Source organism: Panulirus ornatus, chromosome 66, assembly GCF_036320965.1.
Source record: "Panulirus ornatus isolate Po-2019 chromosome 66, ASM3632096v1, whole genome shotgun sequence".
In the NCBI taxonomy this organism is placed as follows: Eukaryota; Metazoa; Arthropoda; class Malacostraca; order Decapoda; family Palinuridae; genus Panulirus; species Panulirus ornatus.
Genome location: NC_092289.1, coordinates 2743779 through 2767176, shown reverse-complemented (window position 1 = coordinate 2767176; position 23398 = coordinate 2743779). Strand labels below are relative to the sequence as shown.

At 39.3% G+C, this 23398-nt stretch overlaps 1 protein-coding gene across 1 annotated transcript in view; it reads right to left on the bottom strand.

Annotated features, from left to right (window-relative positions):
- Positions 1-586: 586 nt before the first annotated feature.
- Positions 587-23398, bottom strand: part of Pdcd4 (Programmed cell death 4) — a 47792-nt gene continuing 24980 nt past the window's right edge. Inside the window, exons 2-8 of the mRNA XM_071658432.1 lie at positions 14932-15101; positions 13678-13897; positions 11071-11210; positions 8640-8873; positions 6084-6215; positions 5707-5834; positions 587-2244 (exon numbers count right to left, since the gene is read on the bottom strand). Coding sequence (XP_071514533.1) covers positions 2181-2244; positions 5707-5834; positions 6084-6215; positions 8640-8873; positions 11071-11210; positions 13678-13897; positions 14932-15101 — 1088 coding nt within the window. The 3' untranslated portion in view covers positions 587-2180. The remainder of the gene's footprint in view (positions 2245-5706; positions 5835-6083; positions 6216-8639; positions 8874-11070; positions 11211-13677; positions 13898-14931; positions 15102-23398) is intronic.

Below are 23398 nucleotides of genomic sequence, written 5' to 3'. Positions count from 1 at the left end.
GTAAAGCTCATTTCGTGAAGATCCAACTAGATTTAACATTTTTCTTTAGCTGGGATAGGTAGGCAGAACTATCCAAATTTTATTTCAGTGTTTATCTTTATGCTCTTAAGTTCAATGCATATCTTATGTTTTGATTGAATTTTCAGAATTCCTTCCAAACACGTTCATTTGTCTCCCAGCAGTGTACACCCTATACCCTCCATGGCATGCTTGCACAAAACTTTACAATTTCATGTAGCTTTTTTAGCTATAGCTTTCTCAAAATCCTTTTTACTTCATGTATGAACTGTTTTTGCATACTATTAAGCCACTTGCATATTTCATTTACAACAGGCTTGAATGCTAAGGAATGTCTAGAGGGATTCAAATACTTCTACCAAGAACTTTAGTGCACAGCTGAGCCATCTGAAATTGAAGCTCATCATAAACTAAAATAAGGGCAATTTTCAGCTACCCTCTTTCTGTAATTGCATAAAAATGGTATCAATAACAGCTAATCTTGTTGTGCAAAGTTAACTTCGTTTTATGTACACTTGCCTTCATGTAGATTAACAAGTTTTTTCTTTTAAGGGTAAAAAAAGAATGGTTAGATTTTGCAATTTTTATTATATATTTTAAGTTTTACAATTTTTTTGTACTTTTTCTTGTGCATTTACAATCAATTCAATGAATCCCAAGATAATTATGATACCTTGTCACAAACAGATGCATAATGAAAATCTGTGAGGTCAATATTCATAAAAGAAAACTAAATGGAACAAAGATTAGTGCTATACCAGCACATGAAACAAAAATTCATTTTAAAGACACATGATCATATTTATATGAATAATAAATAATGCAAATTGTCCCCACTATGCATCTACCCCGACAAAGCTATTATACCAATCCTCTTCCCTGGTCCCAGGCCCCTCTCTAAGGGATGGCCAGAGTTTTTTTTTTTTTTACCCCATTTTTTTGGCAGTCTGCAAAACTAATATTAGTCTTGTACTTCCAACTCTTGCTCAACTCGGCAAGAGTTTTTATAACTCACAAAAGAAAACTTGCTCTATAACCACAAAACATTACATAATTTCTTCCCTATAGTCTTTACAATAGAAAAAATAGTATTCACAAGTGAGCAACGAATCCTTTGCTATATGCAACAACAAGTATATGCATGATTGATACACAGGTACGGCCGAGTAGGGAACAATAAAGCTTAAGATGCACCAACGTGATGCTGAACAATTTCATCACCTTAGGTTCCATCACAGCAAACAATTCGCTTTAAAACCTATTCAATGTGTCATGTAATTCTAGGTTCCATCACAGCAAACAATTCGCTTTAAAACCTATTCAATGTGTCATGTAATTTTTGCCAATTCTATGAATATGACCACGTTGGTGAAAGACTGTCAGGAGCAAGCTAACCTTTCCATTCCCTAGAGGAAGACACACTAGGTGGATTACATCTTATTTTAATGTAGCATTCTACAATACAGTTGTAACCATCTGGATTCTCCCTACTCTGAGATTTCCAGTTTCCACCACCAAGTTAGGCTTCCTTTGGCTTATATAATTCAGTTCCCTACCCCTGTGCCTTTGTCTAGGGAAGTGGTATTAAGCGTAAGGTGTAGGACATAATGAAGCAATGCACTACCTGACTACAGTACAAGCAGAGTCTCCAGCTGTTCACAAGATAATTATATTTCCAATTTCCATGAAATGGATATAAACCTTTTCAATATAATGCAATTCAAATTGATCATGACAACACTCTGAAACAAATGTTTTGTGTATCATATTCCTCAATATATTAACGAAAATACCTGCAAACAACATGGAAACTCGGTCCACACAATAGCTATCACATGAATAGAGGAGATGGTCTTGTGATATTTCTATGAAATTCAAGTCTCCTCTGTGCATCTGATTAACTACAGAACAATACCACACAGGAATTCTCTGCATGAAATGAAGTAAATCAATACTGTCTGTGTATGTTAAAATAACATATCAAGATAATGCATGTACACAAAAATCTACTTATATTCCATTGAAAATAATAACTGATAATTGTTACAACTCTTGAGAATGCATACCATTAAATAACATTTTCCAAAGTTAAAAACTCAAAGTGCAATTTGAATACAGCTATTATGTTCCTTTGTGGCATCATTGGTGTGTGGGCTGACTGATCAGAAGTAGGCATCGTCTTTTACGCGGCCACCATCACCTTCAGACACAAACCGTTTACGGCCCCTGCAAAAAGAGAAAAAAGTCATGTCCATGTAAACTATAGCAAAACAAGCAAAAAACAAAAACTGCAAGACATCATTATATCTGACTTGCTCTTGCCTTGGTTGGAGTGGTAAGAATAGTAAATAATCAAGACCCCTATGGGCATGTGAGAATCTGACAAGCTGAGAAGTGGGATCATCATCATCATTCAGAAGAGAAAAAATGACACTTATGTATTTATGAATGGAAAAGTTCAGCCCATTATACTTAAGCATAACTTCAGTACTGACTAGGCTGATTTCCCTAAGTAACTGTGGGAAAACAAGGGCTTCACAAAAATTAGTAAATGTAAGTTGTGTATTTACTGTGCAAAAATTCATTAATTGGGACGGGAGCAGATCTGGAAAGAAAAGGTTATGAACACTTGAATAACATAGGGTCTAAACAAATGCTTTGGGTTACATCTCAAAACTCATTTCACAAATGTTTAACATATAGTACTAACAAAATGTTTATTAGCAAAGCAACACAACATTATCGGTTTAAAATTTTCTATTTGCTGCTTAAAGTGTTTCAAGTCAAATTGGAAATAATTTGGCTGATTACAAATCCAAATACTGTACAAAATTGATTAAACTAGGACATTCCTATGTCAAATTTGGCAACAATATATCTCATATGAGAAAATATGCCCATTAAAGTTCCTAGTTAATGTATTATTCTATCTCTTATCCACAGATATCACCAACAAAGCAGCTGGAAAAAATACTATGCATCACAGTCATCCCTGACCTCTCACACTTCCGACTTCAACCACATGCAACATAGATGCATTTCTCCGAGTTCTTAGTTCACCACTGTGATATGAAGATGGGCACCTTCAACACTGTTTAGCTGTTATATCTGTATGATGAAATTTACTCGACTTTCACGTTACTGTAGAAAGTAAGTTCCTTTTTGTTTGTGCTGTAGTTTGTAAAAAAAATTAAAAATCAGGAAAAATAGTGAGGTATTACAGACACTACATGATAGGATGAAACTGTGGGAACCCTATTTAGGCTTTGTTGCCACAAAAGATGATATATATCAGCGTGAATCATTAGTGAGAACTTAGGTATAGAACTCAGAAACTTGGATGGCTGCATGTACACACAGTTAGAGGATAACTTCACCTTCCTGCTTGTTTAGGAAGAATGTCAGAAGGCAGAAGTTCATGAAAGGAAGATTCCAGTTCATAATGGGTTTAATTTACTTGTGGATGAAGTGCAGGATACTGATAGTATCACTCTGGTTAGGAACTCGATACATAAAGATCAGGAGCAGGAGTTCTGTGTTATGGAGAATAGAAGATAATTGTGCTTTCTGTGTTATGGAGAAGAGAAGATAATTGTGCTTTCTTGTTGTAAAATCAGGAAGACATTCTGGTGAAGTTTGGTGCCACTGTCATAAACACTCCTGAGGACACATCTTTTGCTGTCCAAGAGGAGACAAACAATATAGCCAGTGGGAAATCAGAAGAAATTTTAACTAAGTATAGAGATCCCATCTGTACGTTTAAGGAGAGCCAAAGGAAGTTAGTTATGGCAAGATTTATGCCCAGATGACATGATAACATGTACCCTCAGCAGAATGCTGGAGATGAACTGCATAACTGAGGCTCACTAAAGGGAGGAAGTAACCATCTTTTGAATAGATTTTTTGGATCATGTTAGCTGGGATGGGACCCTCTGTCATGGTTAAACTGCATTTCAAAGGAATAGGGAAAGCCTGCCTTGGTAATGTTTGACAAAATTAAGCTATTTTTCAATAACACTACTTAGGTACTTAGAACACAGAAAAACCCAAAGAGGAAAGCAGGATGATGAGGAACATGGCAGGACAGATATATCAGAAGTCAAATACCTCATGCAGGTAGGGAACACTGCAAAATAGGGCAACTAGAGGTCAATTCCTAGTTAAGAGAGGTTACTTCACAGATAGCAGCAGGGGATGGGCTGATGGGGGTACATGGCACAATGGATCAGCTGATGCAGGTAAAGGAAATGGCAGAATGCTGGAGCATCATGTGACATACCAGGTAGTAAAGATTACCTCATAAGTAGAGGCAGATAACATGGCAGAGGAAACATGACAGGATAAGTCAGTGAACTCAGTTTGGGAATAAGGAAGGTAGGAGAAATGGCAGAGTAAGGCGGCTTTGGATCAATTCTCAGGTAGAAATAAGGAACACACTTGGTAGCGAACAGGGCAGTACAAGTCAAATTAAAATTGGGTCTAAGTTCACATAGATAAGCTCCCAACAAACACTGCTGCACATAAACACACCAGTGAAATAAAGTTTCACTTTTGTATGTGGATTTTTGTTTGATGCAATGAGTATATGTAACAAATGTTCATGAAGATTATGATACAACTGATATTTCAGATTCTCAATGAGATATTAAAAACTGAGATTTTGTAGCGGAATGCATAATTCTTGGGTACACTATATAATGGCAGTAGAAGAAATTAATTGGGTAGAGGTATCTTGCTCTTTCTTCAAAGCTCATCTTAATCCTGTGATGAAAGGTGTTGTAACTGTTGATGGAAAAAAATCCATTTTTAACTTTTTTTTTATACATATTCGCCGTGTTACATGTCCGCATTAGTAAGGTAGCGTTCACAACAGAGGACTGAGCCTTAGAGGGAATATCCTCACTTGGCTCCCATCTCTTCCTTTTTTTGGAATAGTCAACAAACGGGAGGGGAGGATTTCCAGCCCCCCACTCCCTCTCCTTTTAGTCGCCTTCTACGACACGACACACAGGGAATACAAGAGAAGTATTCTTGGATTTATATGTAAAGTTATCAAATTTAAGTTTGGAAAAATTATGCTCATTATTTGCAAAATACTGATGCATCCCCAGCTTGAATTTTGTGTACAGTTTTTGTGAGCATACATCAACATAGAATTGAAAGAGTATAAAAGCAAGATGGTTCCTGAATTAAGAACAAATTATCAGAACCAACTGATGCATGTGACTAATGAAGGGAGACAAATGGAAGAATGTATGCAGAGACATGTAAGGAAAGGGATAAGTGGAGACTTTTGCCATGGCAACACCCTTGATGGGAGCTCCTGGAGGGAATGGATGTTGGAGGTATAGATACACAGATAGCAAGCGTAAATATGAATAAGATCTCTATAATTATGCATGAATTGAAGAAAAGTGTGTAATGTGTTTATATGCAAGAAGAATGAAATAAAACCAGAACTCTACAATCATTGTATACACACTGCTTGAAAGAGGCCTCTCATGTCACCTCAATACTCACATCATGCACCTCAATACTCACATCAACACACAAGTACATATATACTACATTTTTCAGCATTTTCTTCACTAACATAAAATAAGGAAATATTCTAAGAGATGGTTTTTCTGCACTGGGTACACACTATTTGTACAAGATAACAAATGGGAACTGGACTATATCCCTCACCTGACAGGCAACTTCTTCACAACATCTTCACCAATAACCCTTGCAGCTAGGCATTGCATGACGAATCTCTCTAGCAGTGAATATGCTGGAGGCACATCAACACATATTTGTGGCATGTCCTCATACACCTAAAAACCAAGAAATATACATATTTACAGAGGAATCTTAATTCTTAAGATTATGCTGAAAATGACATGGAATTCTATCTCGAAGAATAACTATTAAATCAAAAACAAAATTATTGTTCATTCCACTTCGAGTCATAAGAGTAACATGTACTTGTCTCCCTACCACACAAACAATGAAAAAATTGCAATGAACACATTAAGTTAATAATACCATAAAAGTCCATTGCAAATTGCTAATAGTTAACTTACTCTGAAAAATCCAGCCTTCATCTGGTTTGGAGTGATAATAACAGCACGGTAGAGTGATTCTAACAAATCACACATCATTTTTGATGTACGTTCATCCATCTTTTCCAAAGTCATAACTACAGCTTCATACACCTGTTTGAATCAATGCTGTATTAAAAACTAATAATTTCTGCATATGTTGCATAAAGAACTCAACAAACACAAATTGAGAGCATCAGTTAAAAGTTCATTTATTTACACTAGTCGCACTACATCAAATTGACTTCTAAGGACATGAAGAAGTGTTGTTAAGTAAACATAATTCTTAAACTCTTCACTTTAGTTTTTTCTGTACAATAAACAACTACAGAACAAGAATATCTACAGTAAATTTTTTAACCTAATAATTAGTTTTTAATGTTCCACACTCCCACAAATTTTACCATTACCTTGCTGAAACTGAATAAACTCTTGTTTTCCCTATTTACCACCCATGTAGTACAAGGAGAGCTCCTAATCCAATATTTTTTTTTTTCTTTTTTTTTGCCGCTGTCTCCCGCGTTTGCGAGGTAGCGCAAGGAAACAGACGAAAGAAATGGCCCAACCCACCCCATACACATGTATATACATACGTCCACACACGCAAATATACATACCTACACAGCTTTCCATGGTTTACCCCAGACGCTTCACATGCCCTGATTCAATCCACTGACAGCACGTCAACCCCGGTATACCACATCGATCCAATTCACTTTATTCCTTGCCTTCCTTTCACCCTCCTGCATGTTCAGGCCCCGATCACACAAAATCTTTTTCACTCCATCTTTCCACCTCCAATTTGGTCTCCCACTTCTCCTCGTTCCCTCCACCTCCGACACATATATCCTCTTGGTCAATCTTTCCTCACTCATTCTCTCCATGTGCCCAAACCATTTCAAAACACCCTCTTCTGCTCTCTCAACCACGCTCTTTTTATTTCCACACATCTCTCTTACCCTTACGTTATTTACTCGATCAAACCACCTCGCACCACACATTGTCCTCAAACATCTCATTTCCAGCACATCCATCATCCTGCGCACAACTCTATCCATAGCCCACGCCTCGCAACCATACAACATTGTTGGAACCACTATTCCTTCAAACATACCCATTTTTGCTTTCCGAGATAATGTTCTTGACTTCCACACATTCTTCAAGGCTCCCAGAATTTTCGCCCCCTCCCTCGCCCTATGATCTACTTCCGCTTCCATGGTTCCATCCGCTGCCAGATCCACTCCCAGATATCTAAAACACTTTACTTCCTCCAGTTTTTCTCCATTCAAACTTACCTCCCAATTGACTTGACCCTCAACCCTACTGTACCTAATAACCTTGCTCTTATTCACATTTACTCTTAACTTTCTTCTTTCACACACTTTACCAAACTCAGTCACCAGCTTCTGCAGTTTCTCACATGAATCAGCCACCAGCACTGTATCATCAGCGAACAACAACTGACTCACTTCCCAAGCCCTCTCATCCCCAACAGACTTCATACTTGCCCCTCTTTCCAAAACTCTTGCATTCACCTCCCTAACAACCCCATCCATAAACAAATTAAACAACCATGGAGACATCACACACCCCTGCCGCAAACCTACATTCACTGAGAACCAATCACTTTCCTCTCTTCCTACACATACACATGCCTTACATCCTCGATAAAAACTTTACACTGCTTCTAACAACTTGCCTCCCACACCATATATTCTTAATACCTTCCACAGAGCATCTCTATCAACTCTATCATATGCCTTCTCCAGATCCATAAATGCTACATACAAATCCATTTGCTTTTCTAAGTATTTCTCACATACATTCTTCAAAGCAAACACCTGATCCACACATCCTCTACCACTTCTGAAACCACAATGCTCTTCCCCAATCTGATGCTCTGTACATGCCTTCACCCTCTCAATCAATACCCTCCCATATAATTTACCAGGAATACTCAACAAACTTTTCTTTCTTTCGTACTATTCGCCATTTCCCACGTCAGCGAGGTAGCGTTAAGAACAGAGGAATGGGCCTTTGAGGGAACATCCTCACCTGGCCCCCTTCTCTGTTCCTTCTTTTGGAAAATTGAAAAAAACGAGAGGGGAGGATTTCCAGCCACCCACTCCCTCCCCTTTTAGTCGCCTTCTACGACACGCAGGGAATACGTGGAAAGTATTCTTTCTCCCCTATCCACCTCTGTAATTTGGGCACTCACTCTTATCCCCTTTGCCTTTGTACAATGGCACTATACACGCATTCCGCCAATCCTCAGGCACCTCACCATATGTCTGTGCTGATTACTTCTTGCCTTTTTTCATTTTAAATCTACCATTTTAACACAATACATGCATCTCACATTTTTCTGTAACTAATTGGCAAAACCTAAGTGAAGTTGAAAGCTTTCCCTGTGGTTATACTCTTTAGGAATAATGACAACTGGGTATGTAAGAAGATAAGGTTATGGGAATTATTACATTAATTCTAAGGGAGATTTAACATTTTAACTATTATAAAATGGCAAAAGGAAAAACTTACCAACTCATGATGAAAATGAGGCACCTCCAGTTCCTGAAGGCATCTTGCAGCCTCAGCAATATCTGATGATGAAAGGTACTCCTCTAGCAGGAGTGCCATTTTCTTCACCAGGTACTTTACAGGGCGGGTACCACCTCCCACACCCCACACATTGTCTAGTCTTACCAGACCATGACGCATTGACAGCAAACTATCCGATCTTGCTAATGTCACAACTGCATGCTCACAGTCCACCTGTTCAACAAACCAATTATAATATAGGCATCAAAAAGGTACTTCCCTTCAGAGTTTTCAAGTAAAAGAACTCATGAACTTAGAAAAAAAAAAAATACCATGGGCAAGTAGGCACAAATTTTCAACATCTTTTTTGTTGATTTATTAGTATTTAAGTTTGGGAAACAGATGCAATGCAGACTGACTAATAAAGATGCCTGTCCATGAATATGCAAGTATAAAAACTTTTTTAAAAATTTATCAGTCATTTCCCACATTAGCAAAGTAGCAACAGGGACAAAGAAACAGCATAACTTGCTCACAATTAATATCTACCTGTCATGTGTAATGCACTAAAACCAGAGTCCACAATCAACAAGGCCTAACATAAATTTTCTGTGGTGTCTCCTGGACCACTTCAAGTGCCCATTGAAAGCAAGTCATTATATGTTTAAATGTAACTGCAAGTCAATCTCAACAAGTTGCTGTGTTATGGTGATGTTAGTACATGATTTGCAAGTAATTTGATGTATACAGTATAATAAAGCAACTGTCTACAAATAAAAGCATGTAGAAAAACAGAAGAGCAAAAACAGCATCACAAACATTATCCCAGTGGTACTGAGCATCTTAACTAACTCAGTATAATGTGAAGTGCAAGATTGATTATTTGGTGTATTTAACATTACAATCATCTTGTGAGAAAAGCACAAAAAAGAAAAACCACATCAAATAAATATTTTCTGAAAAACACATTAATGAGACTGACTGCATGCTGCATGTGACTTGTTCACCTTGGGGATACTGGGTGGTCTCACCTTACGATAAACTAACAATAAGGCAAGCAATAGTCCAAAAAGGAAATTGGCCAAACAAACCATTGGCTTAAAAAGGTCTACTTGAACACTATATCTGAAGGCCAATTATCATATGCAGTCTTATTAACATACTCTACTTGACTACACCCAGTTCTGTTGAAGAATAAAGAGGAAGACGAGAAAATATTTACTCTCCCAGAGGATGGGATCTATTATTTATCTTGCATTGTCCTAACTGCTGACATTAACGATATTTGAAAATATGTCTTAACTGTACTGCAAAAGCCTTTCCTGCTTTCAAAACAGGGCAATACACAAAGCACCCATTACCTTTCTTTGATGAAGCATACCCTTAAATGGAGTGTGCAAGACCAAAGAACATTACATAAAACATCAACTTAAGAACTCTGCCTATTCGTTTGCAGATAAATAATTTCACCATTCATCTACTCAACGACCTTATGAATTAGCAGAATAAGGGTTCCCTCAGTAAACAGATAAATGGTGCACCAGATACAGAGGGGAACAAAAATAATTTGAAGACTACATAAAAATAGAAAGGCAAAATGTAAATAATTCTAAAAATGTAACAAAGCACTAACTGTTGCTGCTGGCATTATAATTAATAAAGATTTTTCTATCTATCCATCTATATTTCTGACACCTGTTCCAACTGGATCCCTCTCCAATGGGTGACCATGGCAACAGAGTTTCCTTGACTAATAAACTCCAGCGCCACTTCTTAGCCTTTAGTACCTCACCCTTAACAGGCCAATGGCAGACGGCAACTCTTGAGCAGTGTTTGCTGAGGCTCCTACCTAATGTTCCTCCTGACTACTTTTGTCTCATGCTCCTGCCTGCATGTTCCTACCTACTACTTATGTCCACTGCTCCTACCATTTTTGCCAAAAGGCATGACAAGGAAAGACTGTACATTTGTGAACAGAATAACAGTAGTCCACATGTTAGTGAGGCAGTTAGAATAGACAACTATCTGGATCATGGGAGTGCAACTTGACAACCACTGAAGTGTTGTCTCACTATGCAGATATCACTAACCCTCCCAATATCCAGGTGGGTAGTACTGGAAATGTTTACAATTGCATATTCCATAGTTACTCTGAACAATCCACACATTTGTACTTCATCCTGAATCAAGGATCAAATTCATGTCTTTTTAAAGCAGCAGTATAAGGAACCATTGCAACCTAACTAACTAATCAAACTCAAAGTCATAATATGCAAACTAACGTGTCTTACTTCAGAAAAATACTGAAGATCATAAGGATGTATACAAGCAGTGATTATGGAATATATTTACTAACAAGAAGTAAATGCACATAAGCTAGGCAGGGTAAATTATCTCCCATGCAGAAATTTCAAAAAGACTCCTTACTCACTTTGCCTTTATAACTCTGGAGGAACTTTGGGGGTATACAATCATCAGCAATGGATCGTGCAATGAAATTGCCCAAAATGATTGGAGCGTCCGGGGTGTCCAGCACCAGATCACTCAGGTTTTTTATGAGAACATCATAACCTACAGGAGAGATAAACCAAATGCAACTGTTTAGGAACAATAGTACAGTAACAAATATAAAAATGATAATATTAACAATAATAATAACTAATAAAAATAATAATACTTGATCGCCATTTCCCATGTCAGCAAGGTAGTACCAGGAAATTGACAAAGAAAAACCCATCTATTCACATGTATACATACACATACATAAACATAACATATACAAATATACCCATGTAAATTTTCATGCTTGCCTGCCTTCATCCATTCCCAGCGCCACCATGCCCCACAGGAAACAGCATTGCCACCCCCTGCGTCAGAGAGGTAGTGCCAGGAAAAGACAAAAAAGGGCCACATTCATTCACGCTCAAGTCTCTAGCTGTCATGTGTAACATACCAAAACCACAGCTCTGTATCCACATCCAGGCACCACAGACCTTTCTAATAATAATAGATTCTTTTATTCTTGTCTTGTGAGGAGGTGAATGAAATGTCAGGTGTTCTGATGAGAGTGACTAGGTATTGGCGATCAGCGATTTGAATGCAAAAGTAGGTAACATGGCAGTTGAGGATATAAATAGGAGGTATGGGGTATTTAGGGATGAGAATAGATTGTTGAACAGCTTGAGAATTGTGCTGAAAAAAGAACTGGCGACTGAAATTAACTAGTTGAAAAAGGGGGTTATACATGAGTATACACAAGCAAGTAGGATAGACAGTAAATGGGCATTACTGTACTGCATTCTATCTACTGATATCTCTGATGCCCTGTTTCCTACAGGAACTCCCATCAAGGGAGTGGCCACAGCAAAAGGGTCTCCATTAATCCCTGTCATTATATGCCTCCCTCACATACCATTCCATGTGTTCTTCCACAATTTCTCTTGTGGACTAATCGATAGGTGTGCAATAGGAAAATTCTTGGATGTGAATATGATACGAGGGCACCTGGTGGGATGTCTGATCATTACTTGAAGGTGAGGATGGAAATTTGTAGAGGATTTCATAAAAGAGGAAATGACACCAGCAAGAGGGTGGTGAAACTAAGTGGGCTTGGAAAAGAAGTTTGTGTGATGAGATACCATGACACTGTGTAGAATGGCAAAATGTTAAAGAGTTAATAAAGCTAGGAGAGTAGGTGAGGAATGGGAGGTATTTATGGATGCAGTGTTGACATATGAGAGAAGTGTATGGCATGCAGAAGGTGGACATATGTTGTTGGATGACAAAGTTAAGTTGTTGCTTACAAAAGAGAAAAGGGAGGTGTATGAATGTTGCTGACAGAGAATGAGGGTGAGTGATTGGGAAATGTACAAGAGAGTGGTAGGAGGTCAAGAGGAAGATGTAGAGACTAAAATGAAGGTAAACAAGTAAAAAGTATAAGGAAACGTAAGAGAGGATGGGAAACTCTTTTGGAAGGAGTTTAATAGTGCGAGAAGGACAAGTGAGCAATCAGGATATTAGTGATGGGGTCAAACAGGGAAGTGGTAATAGGCAAAAATTAATGGGAGATGAAATACACTGAGAACTCCAAAGGAATGTTGAACATGTTTGATGGTGAGGTGACGACATTGGGTGTACATTTGGGGAAATATGCTAAGCGAGAGACATGGCAAGTTGTTTGCCGAAAAGAAAAGTGGTTGAAGCAGTCAGAGTGGAGGCCACTGCAGTTACGTATCTTACAGAAAGAGGGTAACCGTTTTGTTTATTGATTATTTAACATTTTCACTTTATGGATCATGATTATGTGTATGAGGATCGGCAGAATGCCTGCAATGAGGTGTACAGAGGTACAAGTTTGATGAGAGTACCTGTTAAGTCATAAGGGAGAGTGGTGAAAAACACTCAACTGAAATTTGTGGAACTGAGCTTTATGCAATATCTCAGTCCCTATTACATAATATACGATGGTTGTGTACTAATTCATATTGAGAAAAAAATGAAAATATTTGCACATACTGAGTAAGCACACAACCTAGAGAACAACTGAGCTGCTCAGTGGTCACTGATGACCACCTTCTTGGCAGCCTTAGACTGGCCAAGGGCAGACCCAATATAAACAAGCAGCCCATATCTGTGGCTGTTGGAATGAAAGCAATGGGTGAAGAAGGAGTGTTCCCCACCAGAAATACTGTGGTTTCAAATGTCCTAACAACAATATTCCAAGGGATATGCACATGCTCGATGGACACAAAGCAGCAAGAAAAATTAAATTTCCAAATAAATTCCACTCTAAAACTGCTATCTTAGAGCATATAAAAGAAAAAATTACAATCTAAAATTATTTAAGAGCACAAAATATAATTATTCACTAATAATGAAGCTCACTACTATATAATCTAAATACAAGTAGTTTACACAAGTTTTTTATGAAATATAAAAGCATGTGGAAAGTAGTAAATGATACCAATTCTAGGAGTTTATGAATACAGAAAACTGCACAATGCACATTGTATACTATAGAAGAAATTAACAGTGATACCTTTGGCATAGTGGGGCTCAAAGAGCAAGTGACAATATAGATCAGCCAGCAGGACACTAGTCATCTCCCGATGAGAAGGCTTGTGGTCCATGGCTAACTCAACTGCTGTCACCAGCAGTAGATGGGCTCGCGTTGACACCTGCAACTCTTCCAAGGCCAGACAGGTTTCTTGCGTGTCTCCATGGTCAAAATACTCAGCCACTAAAGAGGATATTTGTTTCTGTAATAGAAACAAAACGTAAGTACACATGTACAATATATAATTAAACATTTTTATAAGTTCCTCAAATTCGACATTAGTTACATCATATCTAAAGGTATATCAATGAAATGCAGAGTAAATGTTTCCATTTATCACAATTAACGTAGAAGGTAGTATCTAAGATGGTACCCTTAGTTCACTCTATTCTTAACATAAAACACAATTTCATTCTACCTTCCTCAAGTAGCATACAGTAATTCCATCATAAAAAGCCATGTAGTATCTTCTCTCATACTTTATATAGGGCATCAAGAGCCAGCATGAGAGTATGGTAAACAACTCGCCCATTCCCTTGGAAATGGGTTATTAGGGGCCCTTTCTCGTGCTTTTATGAAATTACTCAAGAGATCCTAAATTGGGATTGCAAAGTGCTCATAAACCAAACAAAATGCACAAAGTGTGTCAATTATCAATGAGGAAGTGAAGACAAAATATTTTGCTCTGAAATTTATAGCAATATAGAGATTTAAAAAAATAGTGCTTTGGCCCACCCAACACAAACCCTCCCCTTGAGACAGTCCTTATGTAATGCATCCATATTTATACAAAGCTAATATTTCTCATACTAAACATATTTTGTTTTCAAGACTTTCAAAATTCCTTAACAACTACACCGATTACGTTTGTGCAACTGAAGCAAGGTACTCTCTTTGTAGAATATTAAATAAATACTTTCATCACATCATAAAAAGAAATCAATATCTAAGGATCTTGCTCAAGACTTCTATGTCGTCCCCATTTCATCCTTGCTAATGTAAAGTGGAGGAATTGGAAAAAAACCATCTGAGTTTTCTATGTTAATTATAATCTCACATTAGTGAAACTTACTCAATGTTGAGATAACTAAGAATTTCATAACCAATATTAAACAATATTTTGTACATAGCTTTGTAAGCAAACTGAAGTATTTTTCAAATGGCATTTTCATAATATAAATACAGTACTATTACTTCAGAAATCCTGGAAATATAGAGTACCTTTGACTAACTTACCTGAAGATCTTCATCAGACCGATCCAAATTGATGACCTTCAATTTAAAGTCCCTGTGCTCTGGGTTAGATTCATCATAGTTGGGGTCATTGGAATCAATAGCCCCATCCAACTCCTCCTCTGCTAATTCGGAACCCAGCGCTCCCCAAGTTCCCTTGCCACCTGCACCACCTGGAAATGAGTAAAGACAAGTTAAATAACATGTGTGACAATTCTAGGTAACGTAGGCCTTATTTTTCTCAACACAATTTTACTACATGTGTCCAATGACTTTCTATGATTATTCAAAAGATCCGAAATGTACAAGGCAGTCACTGCCTACAGCCCTGTGAAAGCTAATGGCAAAGGGCACCATTTAATCAACTGGCATCACTACACATTCTTTTAAGCATTTAATCCAATACAAACAATTATTAGCATTAAAGACAATTTTTAAGTTACTTCCCATCCTTGAACAACTGGAAATGAACCATTTTAGATGAACATTCTTAGTATATCCTCAATAATTATAACTAGAATTACTGAATCTATAAATTGAGGAATATGCCTCTAAAATTCTAATCTCATTTTGTCTTCTTTCCTCGTTATAAAAAATAATGTTCTAATTATGTGTAATACGGGAAAGTGCATCCTATCTCTTGCCAACCATGAGCTTTCCTCCCCCTCCATGCCTGGCTGCCGCTAACTTCATCCACATCTCTCCTCACGGTCAACAGTCAAACCTCTAGAAAAACTGAATTGTACCATCCTCATTAGAACCCACGGTAACAATTTCTTAAAAATAGTCTTGGCGTTATCCAAAACCTCTTTCTAAAGGTACCTTTGCTGCCCAAAGTTGCGCTACGTTCCGTAAAAGGGAAATGCACAATCATTTACTTTAAGTTATTTGACGAAGTCTGTATTCCCAATGGTAGAGCCTCGCCAAGTATAACTTTTCAACAGAGATGTAACCTCTTGCAGGGGCAGCCAGGGAACACCAGTCATGTCTTCTTCCTTATTACACCAAATTTCCTTATCTCTATAGACTATGCCTAAATTTTCCTTAATAACATAGTTTATTTTCGCACACCAGCGATCTAATTAGGTTTCATAGTTAAGTATGCCATATTTATAACGATCTTAAAAGTCTAAATACAGCTTTTTGGGCATAAATGTTAGCTCAATAGCGCACCATGCAACACGGGTGCTCCTGAAATACTCATAGTGTTACACCAAACCGTAGATCAAGGTGAGGAATTCTTGCACAAGCCCAGCTAACTTTAACAAAATAAGGCTTCATACTATTTCTATTTCGAGAGCGGAACTAACTCGCGGTCATTTTTGGAAAACGCGATGCAAGCATATGAATTCTACTGGGAAGTTCACACTACTCATTGAGCTTTTTTTTTTTTTTTAAAGTATGCAGTGGTTACAGTCCCAGGAGACAAACACATTCAGATGCTGAGAAGGACAACAGGTGTAACTGGGATATTGTAAAATTCATCAAAACAAAAACAATCAAAAACGTTTATGAAGGAAAATGTTGATCGCGTGTACGGAAACAATAACCAACTCGTTATTTGTATGTTAGTCCCATAACTCAGTCCTCTAGCTAACAAAGCTCAGACTGATTTGCTTTACTTTCTTTAAACATAACCATGATGTGAGAAAATGCGTCTCAAGTGTTACACCACCACAGTGATCTGTTCATTATAAGGTGAAGTGAGAAGAGGAGCAACACAGAGCCGGCATGAGCGGAAGGCCGCCGGGTGACGGGGAACGAGTGTGTTGATGGGGGGAGGGAAGGAGGGTTGGCTGGGGGGAAGGCAGGGAGGGAGCGTTGGCTGAGGGGGAGTGAGGGAGGGTTGGCCGGTGGGATGGAGGGCGAGGAGGGCCCGCTGGCTGCCAGCCAGCGCTTCACATCCACGTTCGTTTTCCTGCACTGCAACTTAACCTCGGCTCGGCTGCAACCACGATATCAAGGCATCTCGAGTTTAAAGCGAGTTCCGTCCAGCCTCTGATTCGGTTCTGCCTCTCTCGATATGGCTGATAAATATAAGAGAAAAAGATTCACACCATGTGCACCGATTTCAACTTTACGTTGTAAGCCAAAGTTTTAGAATTTCGTACACTAAAAGTTAATTCAATAGGTGGGGAACCGAACGTGCGAGCGGCTGTGGTGCCACGTCTCCACCTTTCACACAAGTGCGGACTTTCAAGGTCAAACAGTGTAGTAAACAAAACTTTCAAACCGTTTCTTATTCTTTAGGATATATATCAAACACTCAAGTTGAAGCTAGAGATATAATACTAACATGAGATAAGAAACTTGCATAGGGAAAGCAGTGTGTGCTCACACATTGCTACATAATTTTCTGATGCTGTACATGTACCTTGTAACAAGTCAGTTTTATTTTTTTTCATTCACTTACATATCAATAACATGCTTGTGTGAAACATTCACGTGCCTAGGTCCAGCCATTACATAAATACGTCATACTCCTCTCGAGCGCCACTTTCTAATCCTGTTGCCAAGGGCGTCTTGCAAACATTCGTCTGCATAGACTCCGCCGTCATTACGACTGAATCAAGATCTCTCAACAAGGGAAACTGTAAATCTAGTTTTGATGTTTTGTTATACTATACGAGTTAAGCATTAACCATGTCATTAAACTAATTCTAACATGTTATAAGAAAAATGAAACGCTACACCACTGTTACAGCCATACATGAACACGGTATAAAAATGCTGGACGTAGACTTTAAAACGTGGAAATATTATTGTGGCTTAAAAGTAGGAGTGGTGTTTCATACATGCACCAGGAAGTGGTGGAGGGAGGTGTGTAGCAACCCCTTCAGTGGGGCCAGTTACGGTGGAGCAGCAGAGCAAACTCCTGCATCCTAACCCGCCCACCACACACGCTCCAGCAGAACACTGCCTGGTCGCGTATATTGAAAACACTGCTAGGTCGCGTATATTGAAAACACTGCTAGGTGGCGTATATTGAATACACTGCTAGGTCGTGTATATTGAATACACTGCTAGGTCGTGTATATTGAATACACTGCTAGGTCTCGTATATTGAATACACTGCCTGGTCGCGTATATTGTAAACACTGGTAGGTCGCGTATATTGAAAACACTGCTAGGTCGGTCGCGTATATTGAGTACGCTGCTAGGTCGCGTATATTGAAAACACTGCTAGGTCGCGTGCATTGAATACACTGTAGGTCGCGTATATTGAATACACTGCTAGGTCGCGTATATTGAATACCATGTGCATACTCCGATGGGTGACTTACGAAATTGGATGATGGGTTAGAGGAAGAATAAATTTTAAATTTTATCCCAGTCAAACTCGTACCGTACTTATACACGGGTCTTAATGATTTATGAATTGGCGATCCAGTCTCATGAAATATAGTTTTACTTATGTGTGGTTTAGTACAATGCTTTTCAACCGCTGTAACAAGAAAAATCTTCCCTCTATTATGTTGCCGGGCTGAAACAAATTAACCATTACGCCGCTGAACGAAAAGGGGCTGTGAAGCGATGGCCTTGTCTATTCCCAAACACTAAAATAACACGATTCGTGGCACATAACAGCTCTAAGTAATCAAGTCTATTTAGACAATACACAGCCCATCAAATAATTATATTCAATGCAGCAAACAAGGCAAATAAACAGTGTGTGGGATAGGCTGGAATAGTTAAAAATAAGAAGCGGGCCAGTCTTGCAGTGACACTGGGCACATTCATAAACGTATACATTTTCCCCAAGTTATTCTGCGAAAGCTTAATAATAGGGAGCAATTCGCTCTTGAAAAACAAAATCAAGGTCCCAAGCCAGTTAATACAGTTCCTTTCGCGGTTGCCACGATATTTTACACACATGTAGACGTAAAGACCAGGATGCGAAAGTCTTCCACAACCTTGAACATCACAACAACCAGGCTGTGAAAAAAAAAAAAAAAACGGCTGGAATTTCTCTCGTGAACCTCCCATTGTTGATTTTATCTACGTGAAGGCCGGTAAGAGAAACGGAACTAGGGATAAGCATGAAGGGAATGGGAGACATAAAGAGTATAAGTACATATTCAACGACACCTACATAAAAAAAAAATTACCAGTAGCATTGAAGACTTAGGACGAACCTGATTCAAACACAACGCAACAGTTTCGATCATCGCATAAGTCGGCCGTCAGAAATTAACTGTAGGTTGTTGGGTTCACTACACAATGTGAATTATGTAAAACCTAAGAAGGTGTCTACGCAGCGTTATATAATCATTATGTAACGCTAAACCAGTTGCCGAGTGATCGGTCTCCACCTGAAACATTTATACACCCTCAACAGAACATGAGCCTTTATGCAAGCCATAGCAACCTATGCATGGGTTAGAAATAGAATCGCTTACCAAAAACGCGGGGTCACACAGTACACACATGACGAGGCAGTCCAACCGACCAATGTTTTACTTTACGAGACAAGACAGTTCTATAACAGTATCTTAATCATTGCAGGAAGAGCTTAATTAAATGTTCCAATGTGGTATCTTATGTTTTGGTTCCGTATACTGCAAGCGCTAGAATAAAGACAAACGTTTAAGTCATAATTCTGAAGTGAACCCGATGAAGATATTTATCTTATTGATACGATAAATTATTTACGAACGACGTGCACTTTTTTTTTGTGCCTGTGGCCACTGAGTACAGTAGAGTACCTACCACATACGACGTGAGTAACAAAGAATCGTGGCCGAGTTTAATACTTCAAAAAGTGTCGAACTGGTGACCTCAAAAACTTAACATACCGGAAGCCTCGTCGCTTTACAAAGAGCTGCCACAATCTTAAAAGTCACGCTATTTGTATTCGATGGATAAATAAGTTCCACTTTCATAATTCCACAAAGTCCTCTCAGACAATCCATGGAACCAAGAGCTAGGCATCCAGGGTTGGCTTATGGCCAATACTAAAACCACAACACATTCATAATTCTAAAAGATCTACCACATGAGCAACATCTTGTTACGTGTTCAGCGAGCCTTACGTTAAGAATTTAACCGACCTAATTTTACTTTCTGGATCGTACCCAAGACTTCAGGGAGGAAGGGGGTGGGGGGGGGAGCAGCTCCAACATGTCCGAATTCCAGATTTCATACTGAAGAAAGACATGTATGTATACTACGAACATTTCATAGACACCCTTAGAACTTAGAGGAGTGGCCTAGCTCCGTGGAAATGAGTCATGCCAACTTTATGAGACTATGTTTACCACGCTGATTATATCTCTTGCTTGGAATGCATTCCCGTCGTGCTTCCAGCCTTTGCCACTACCTCACGCGACTTGTCATGCATCCATCATGAAAGAGGCAAAAACCCCGCACTGGGGGCGGCGTATCCCTCCCAGTTAACACCCTGAGGAGGTAAGTTATATAGTTATCCGCACTTCAAATGTCGCTGAAATGTAGGTATTCGGTTTACCGGTGTGTATATATATATATATATATATATATATATATATATATATATATATATATATATATATATATATATATTCGAAACATAGGCCCTTGCAAGCCAGCTTATGCTTCACCATAAACCAGTATGTTGCCAAGCACCGTGACCTACATTACATAACATTTATGTAACCATGTCCACCGGCGGGGTATCGTATGAGAGGATGCACCATGTCGCTTGTTTACAAACTGCAAAGTAAATACTCCAGAGGCGACTACCCATATAAGAGCACGAGAGCCACGCCTCCCCTTGGCTCTGCTGTGTTGGCCTGTGAACGCGCGCGGGCGGCGCGCCGCCTCTACCACGCGTCCAGGTCTAAACTACGCAGTAAGTTTAACTCGGTGCACCACGTGGCGTCCTCGCATCGGACCCGCCCTCGCCTCCCGTCACCACGTGAGCAACTGCTGGATTTCATTCGCTCTCTATTTATAGTCTACTTCCTCGTATCCGTGACATGTGTCCCAGAACCTGTACTACCTGCATGAATAACTTTGACGCTAGATAATGCTGACGGCGAGATGATAAGTACGGTGTCGGAGTATTATGTGTGCGTGCGTGGCCCACGCCACGCCGACATGGATAGTTACTAGCGCTATCCAGTACTATCAATAGTCAATTGTCATCTTTGAACACAAATGTATTCACTAATAACAATAAATCACGACCACAGAAATTCAGAGATTTTCATGAAATATAATGCTTGCTTCAGTTCGGGGTAAATACATCGCAAGATCAAAGAGGATGTTGTTATTTTGGCCAAATTTCTTGCACCGTATTTTTTCCACATTAAAACCATAGTCAGATAGCAACACTCCATGTTAATAGAATGATGGATGAATGGTTGCATATTTGGGCTTCAGCCACACCAACTGGCCGGACCATTATGGCCATCAAGTTATAAAACCACCGACCAGAAAAACCTAAGCACCTCCAGGTGTAGGAGAGAGAATTCCAAGACCACGTTGCATTCACACTGTACATGTGCCATGTCATCGATTTTAGATTCCCTCAATGTTTAACAACGCTCACTTCGCTTCCTGTAAATGCAAACCTCAACAGCCTCTTCCGAAGCCATATTTAGGAAGGAGAATGGGGCAGATACTGTGCTCCCAAGATCACACTACCTCAATCCTCGTCCTATTCTCGGCATGCGTCACATAGTACATGTAGTGTGTGTGTGTGTGTGTGTGTGTGTACCGCATCGCCATGTTAGGGTCACCCACTAGCAACTGGCTGCTGAAGCAGTGGGGAATGATGTCGCCCTCTGTCGCCTCACTCTTACCTGCAGGAGAAACTCCATATAAACTACGATTGTGGCAATAAAAATGCGAGCCCCTCAAACTTATCAATGACTCCTCTCCCTCCTCCTCCAGAGATAACCCGAGTAAGAAGCTAAACATGATACGCTACCGTTTGGCCTTCTAACTCTGCTCAACACTATAAACTTTCCGCGTACCCTATACACTCGGAGTATCCTGTGTGTCAAAGCTCCACCGGCTTACCAGCGTTGCCTCACAGGAGCCTGTAGCTCAACAGTACTACGACTTACAGTACCAAGCGTCGTAGTGTACTGCTTGTGGACAGGATGCAAACATTACGTGGCAGTGATGTGGCGAAACGATCAACAAATTACGTTTCATTATGTGCCGGTACATGATCCAAATGCCAGCACGAATACGAGTGCATGACACCAAGTGCCAGCAAGAATAAGAATGCATGACACAAGTCCCAGGACGAAGAGGCGTGCATGACCTATCATCAAGTGAGAATGACTCAGTAAAGGCCAATAATACACCCAAGAGGTAATATATATCCCTAGCGTAGTATACTCTGCCGTGTGTAGTGTCCCGTACACACCCACCCTGGTGGCCCGCCAAGGCTGTTTGTGTGTACCCCAGCAGCTGCCTCCCACACGCTGCCAAATGCCAGGCGGCTTCCCACTACTGTCTTCTGTAAATAAAATCACGTCCTGGCGTGGTGTGTGCATTTGATGATGACATTTATGTCAGTCCCGATGCTATCGTGGAGGTTCCAAACCCCCATTAATTTACTTATGAACAATGCTCTTTCATAAGTCCTTGTTTGTTGGTTTACATAACTTAGCGTCATTCTGCTGGATCAATACTACTGTTTACGCGAAGGTTAATGGGCCAGATTCCTGCCGGAAGTCCAACACAATACTTGTGGTTCATCCTGGTTCAGGTTACCGGACCAACCATTACACACTGCTGAATATATTCATCTCGTCACAAGCATCAAAACAACATGCTAATAATATGCCGACGTTAACCGTATGGTTGGATCTTCAAATTTTTCATGGTCAAGGTGAGAGAAGAGGTTAAAATAGACAATCTTTTTTTTTTTTTACTCAATAACAAGTGTAATGTACGGACAATTCTGCACTCGTGGGGCCCAATCTGTTGAACTTTAGTTGTTCACAGTTTTATAATACAGTATTTTATTTACCCACAACTACTATAAAAATACATCTTTACACCTTTTCTAACAAGTCCCATGCTTAATTCCATGTTAAGACCAGCGTGCGTGTCTACAAGATATCAAGAAAAACATAACTCCATCTACACATTTCATGGGGCTCTAACCCCATTCCAGGAATAGTTTGAATGAGTAATATCCTGTCTTTGTGTTGCAGAAAAAACAAAAGTTAACCGCCGACAAGCAAAACAACCTACCTACCAAAGTCCTACTGGCTTAAGACAGTTGGTTATAGAGATTATTTTTGTCCTGCGCCACAGTAAATAGGTCAAAGCGAGGCTTGGGTTCCCAAGCAGGCATGGGTTCAAGCGAAAGCAATCTGTTACGTGACTAACAGGAACATGCAGCCGTGCACGTAGGCTACCCCATACCTGTATTATTCAGTTATCCTTTCGTAAATTTTGTAACAGTCGATATTAGCTAAAATAACTAAACTATATCCTCCCACGTGTAAAATTACATGTCTGTTTT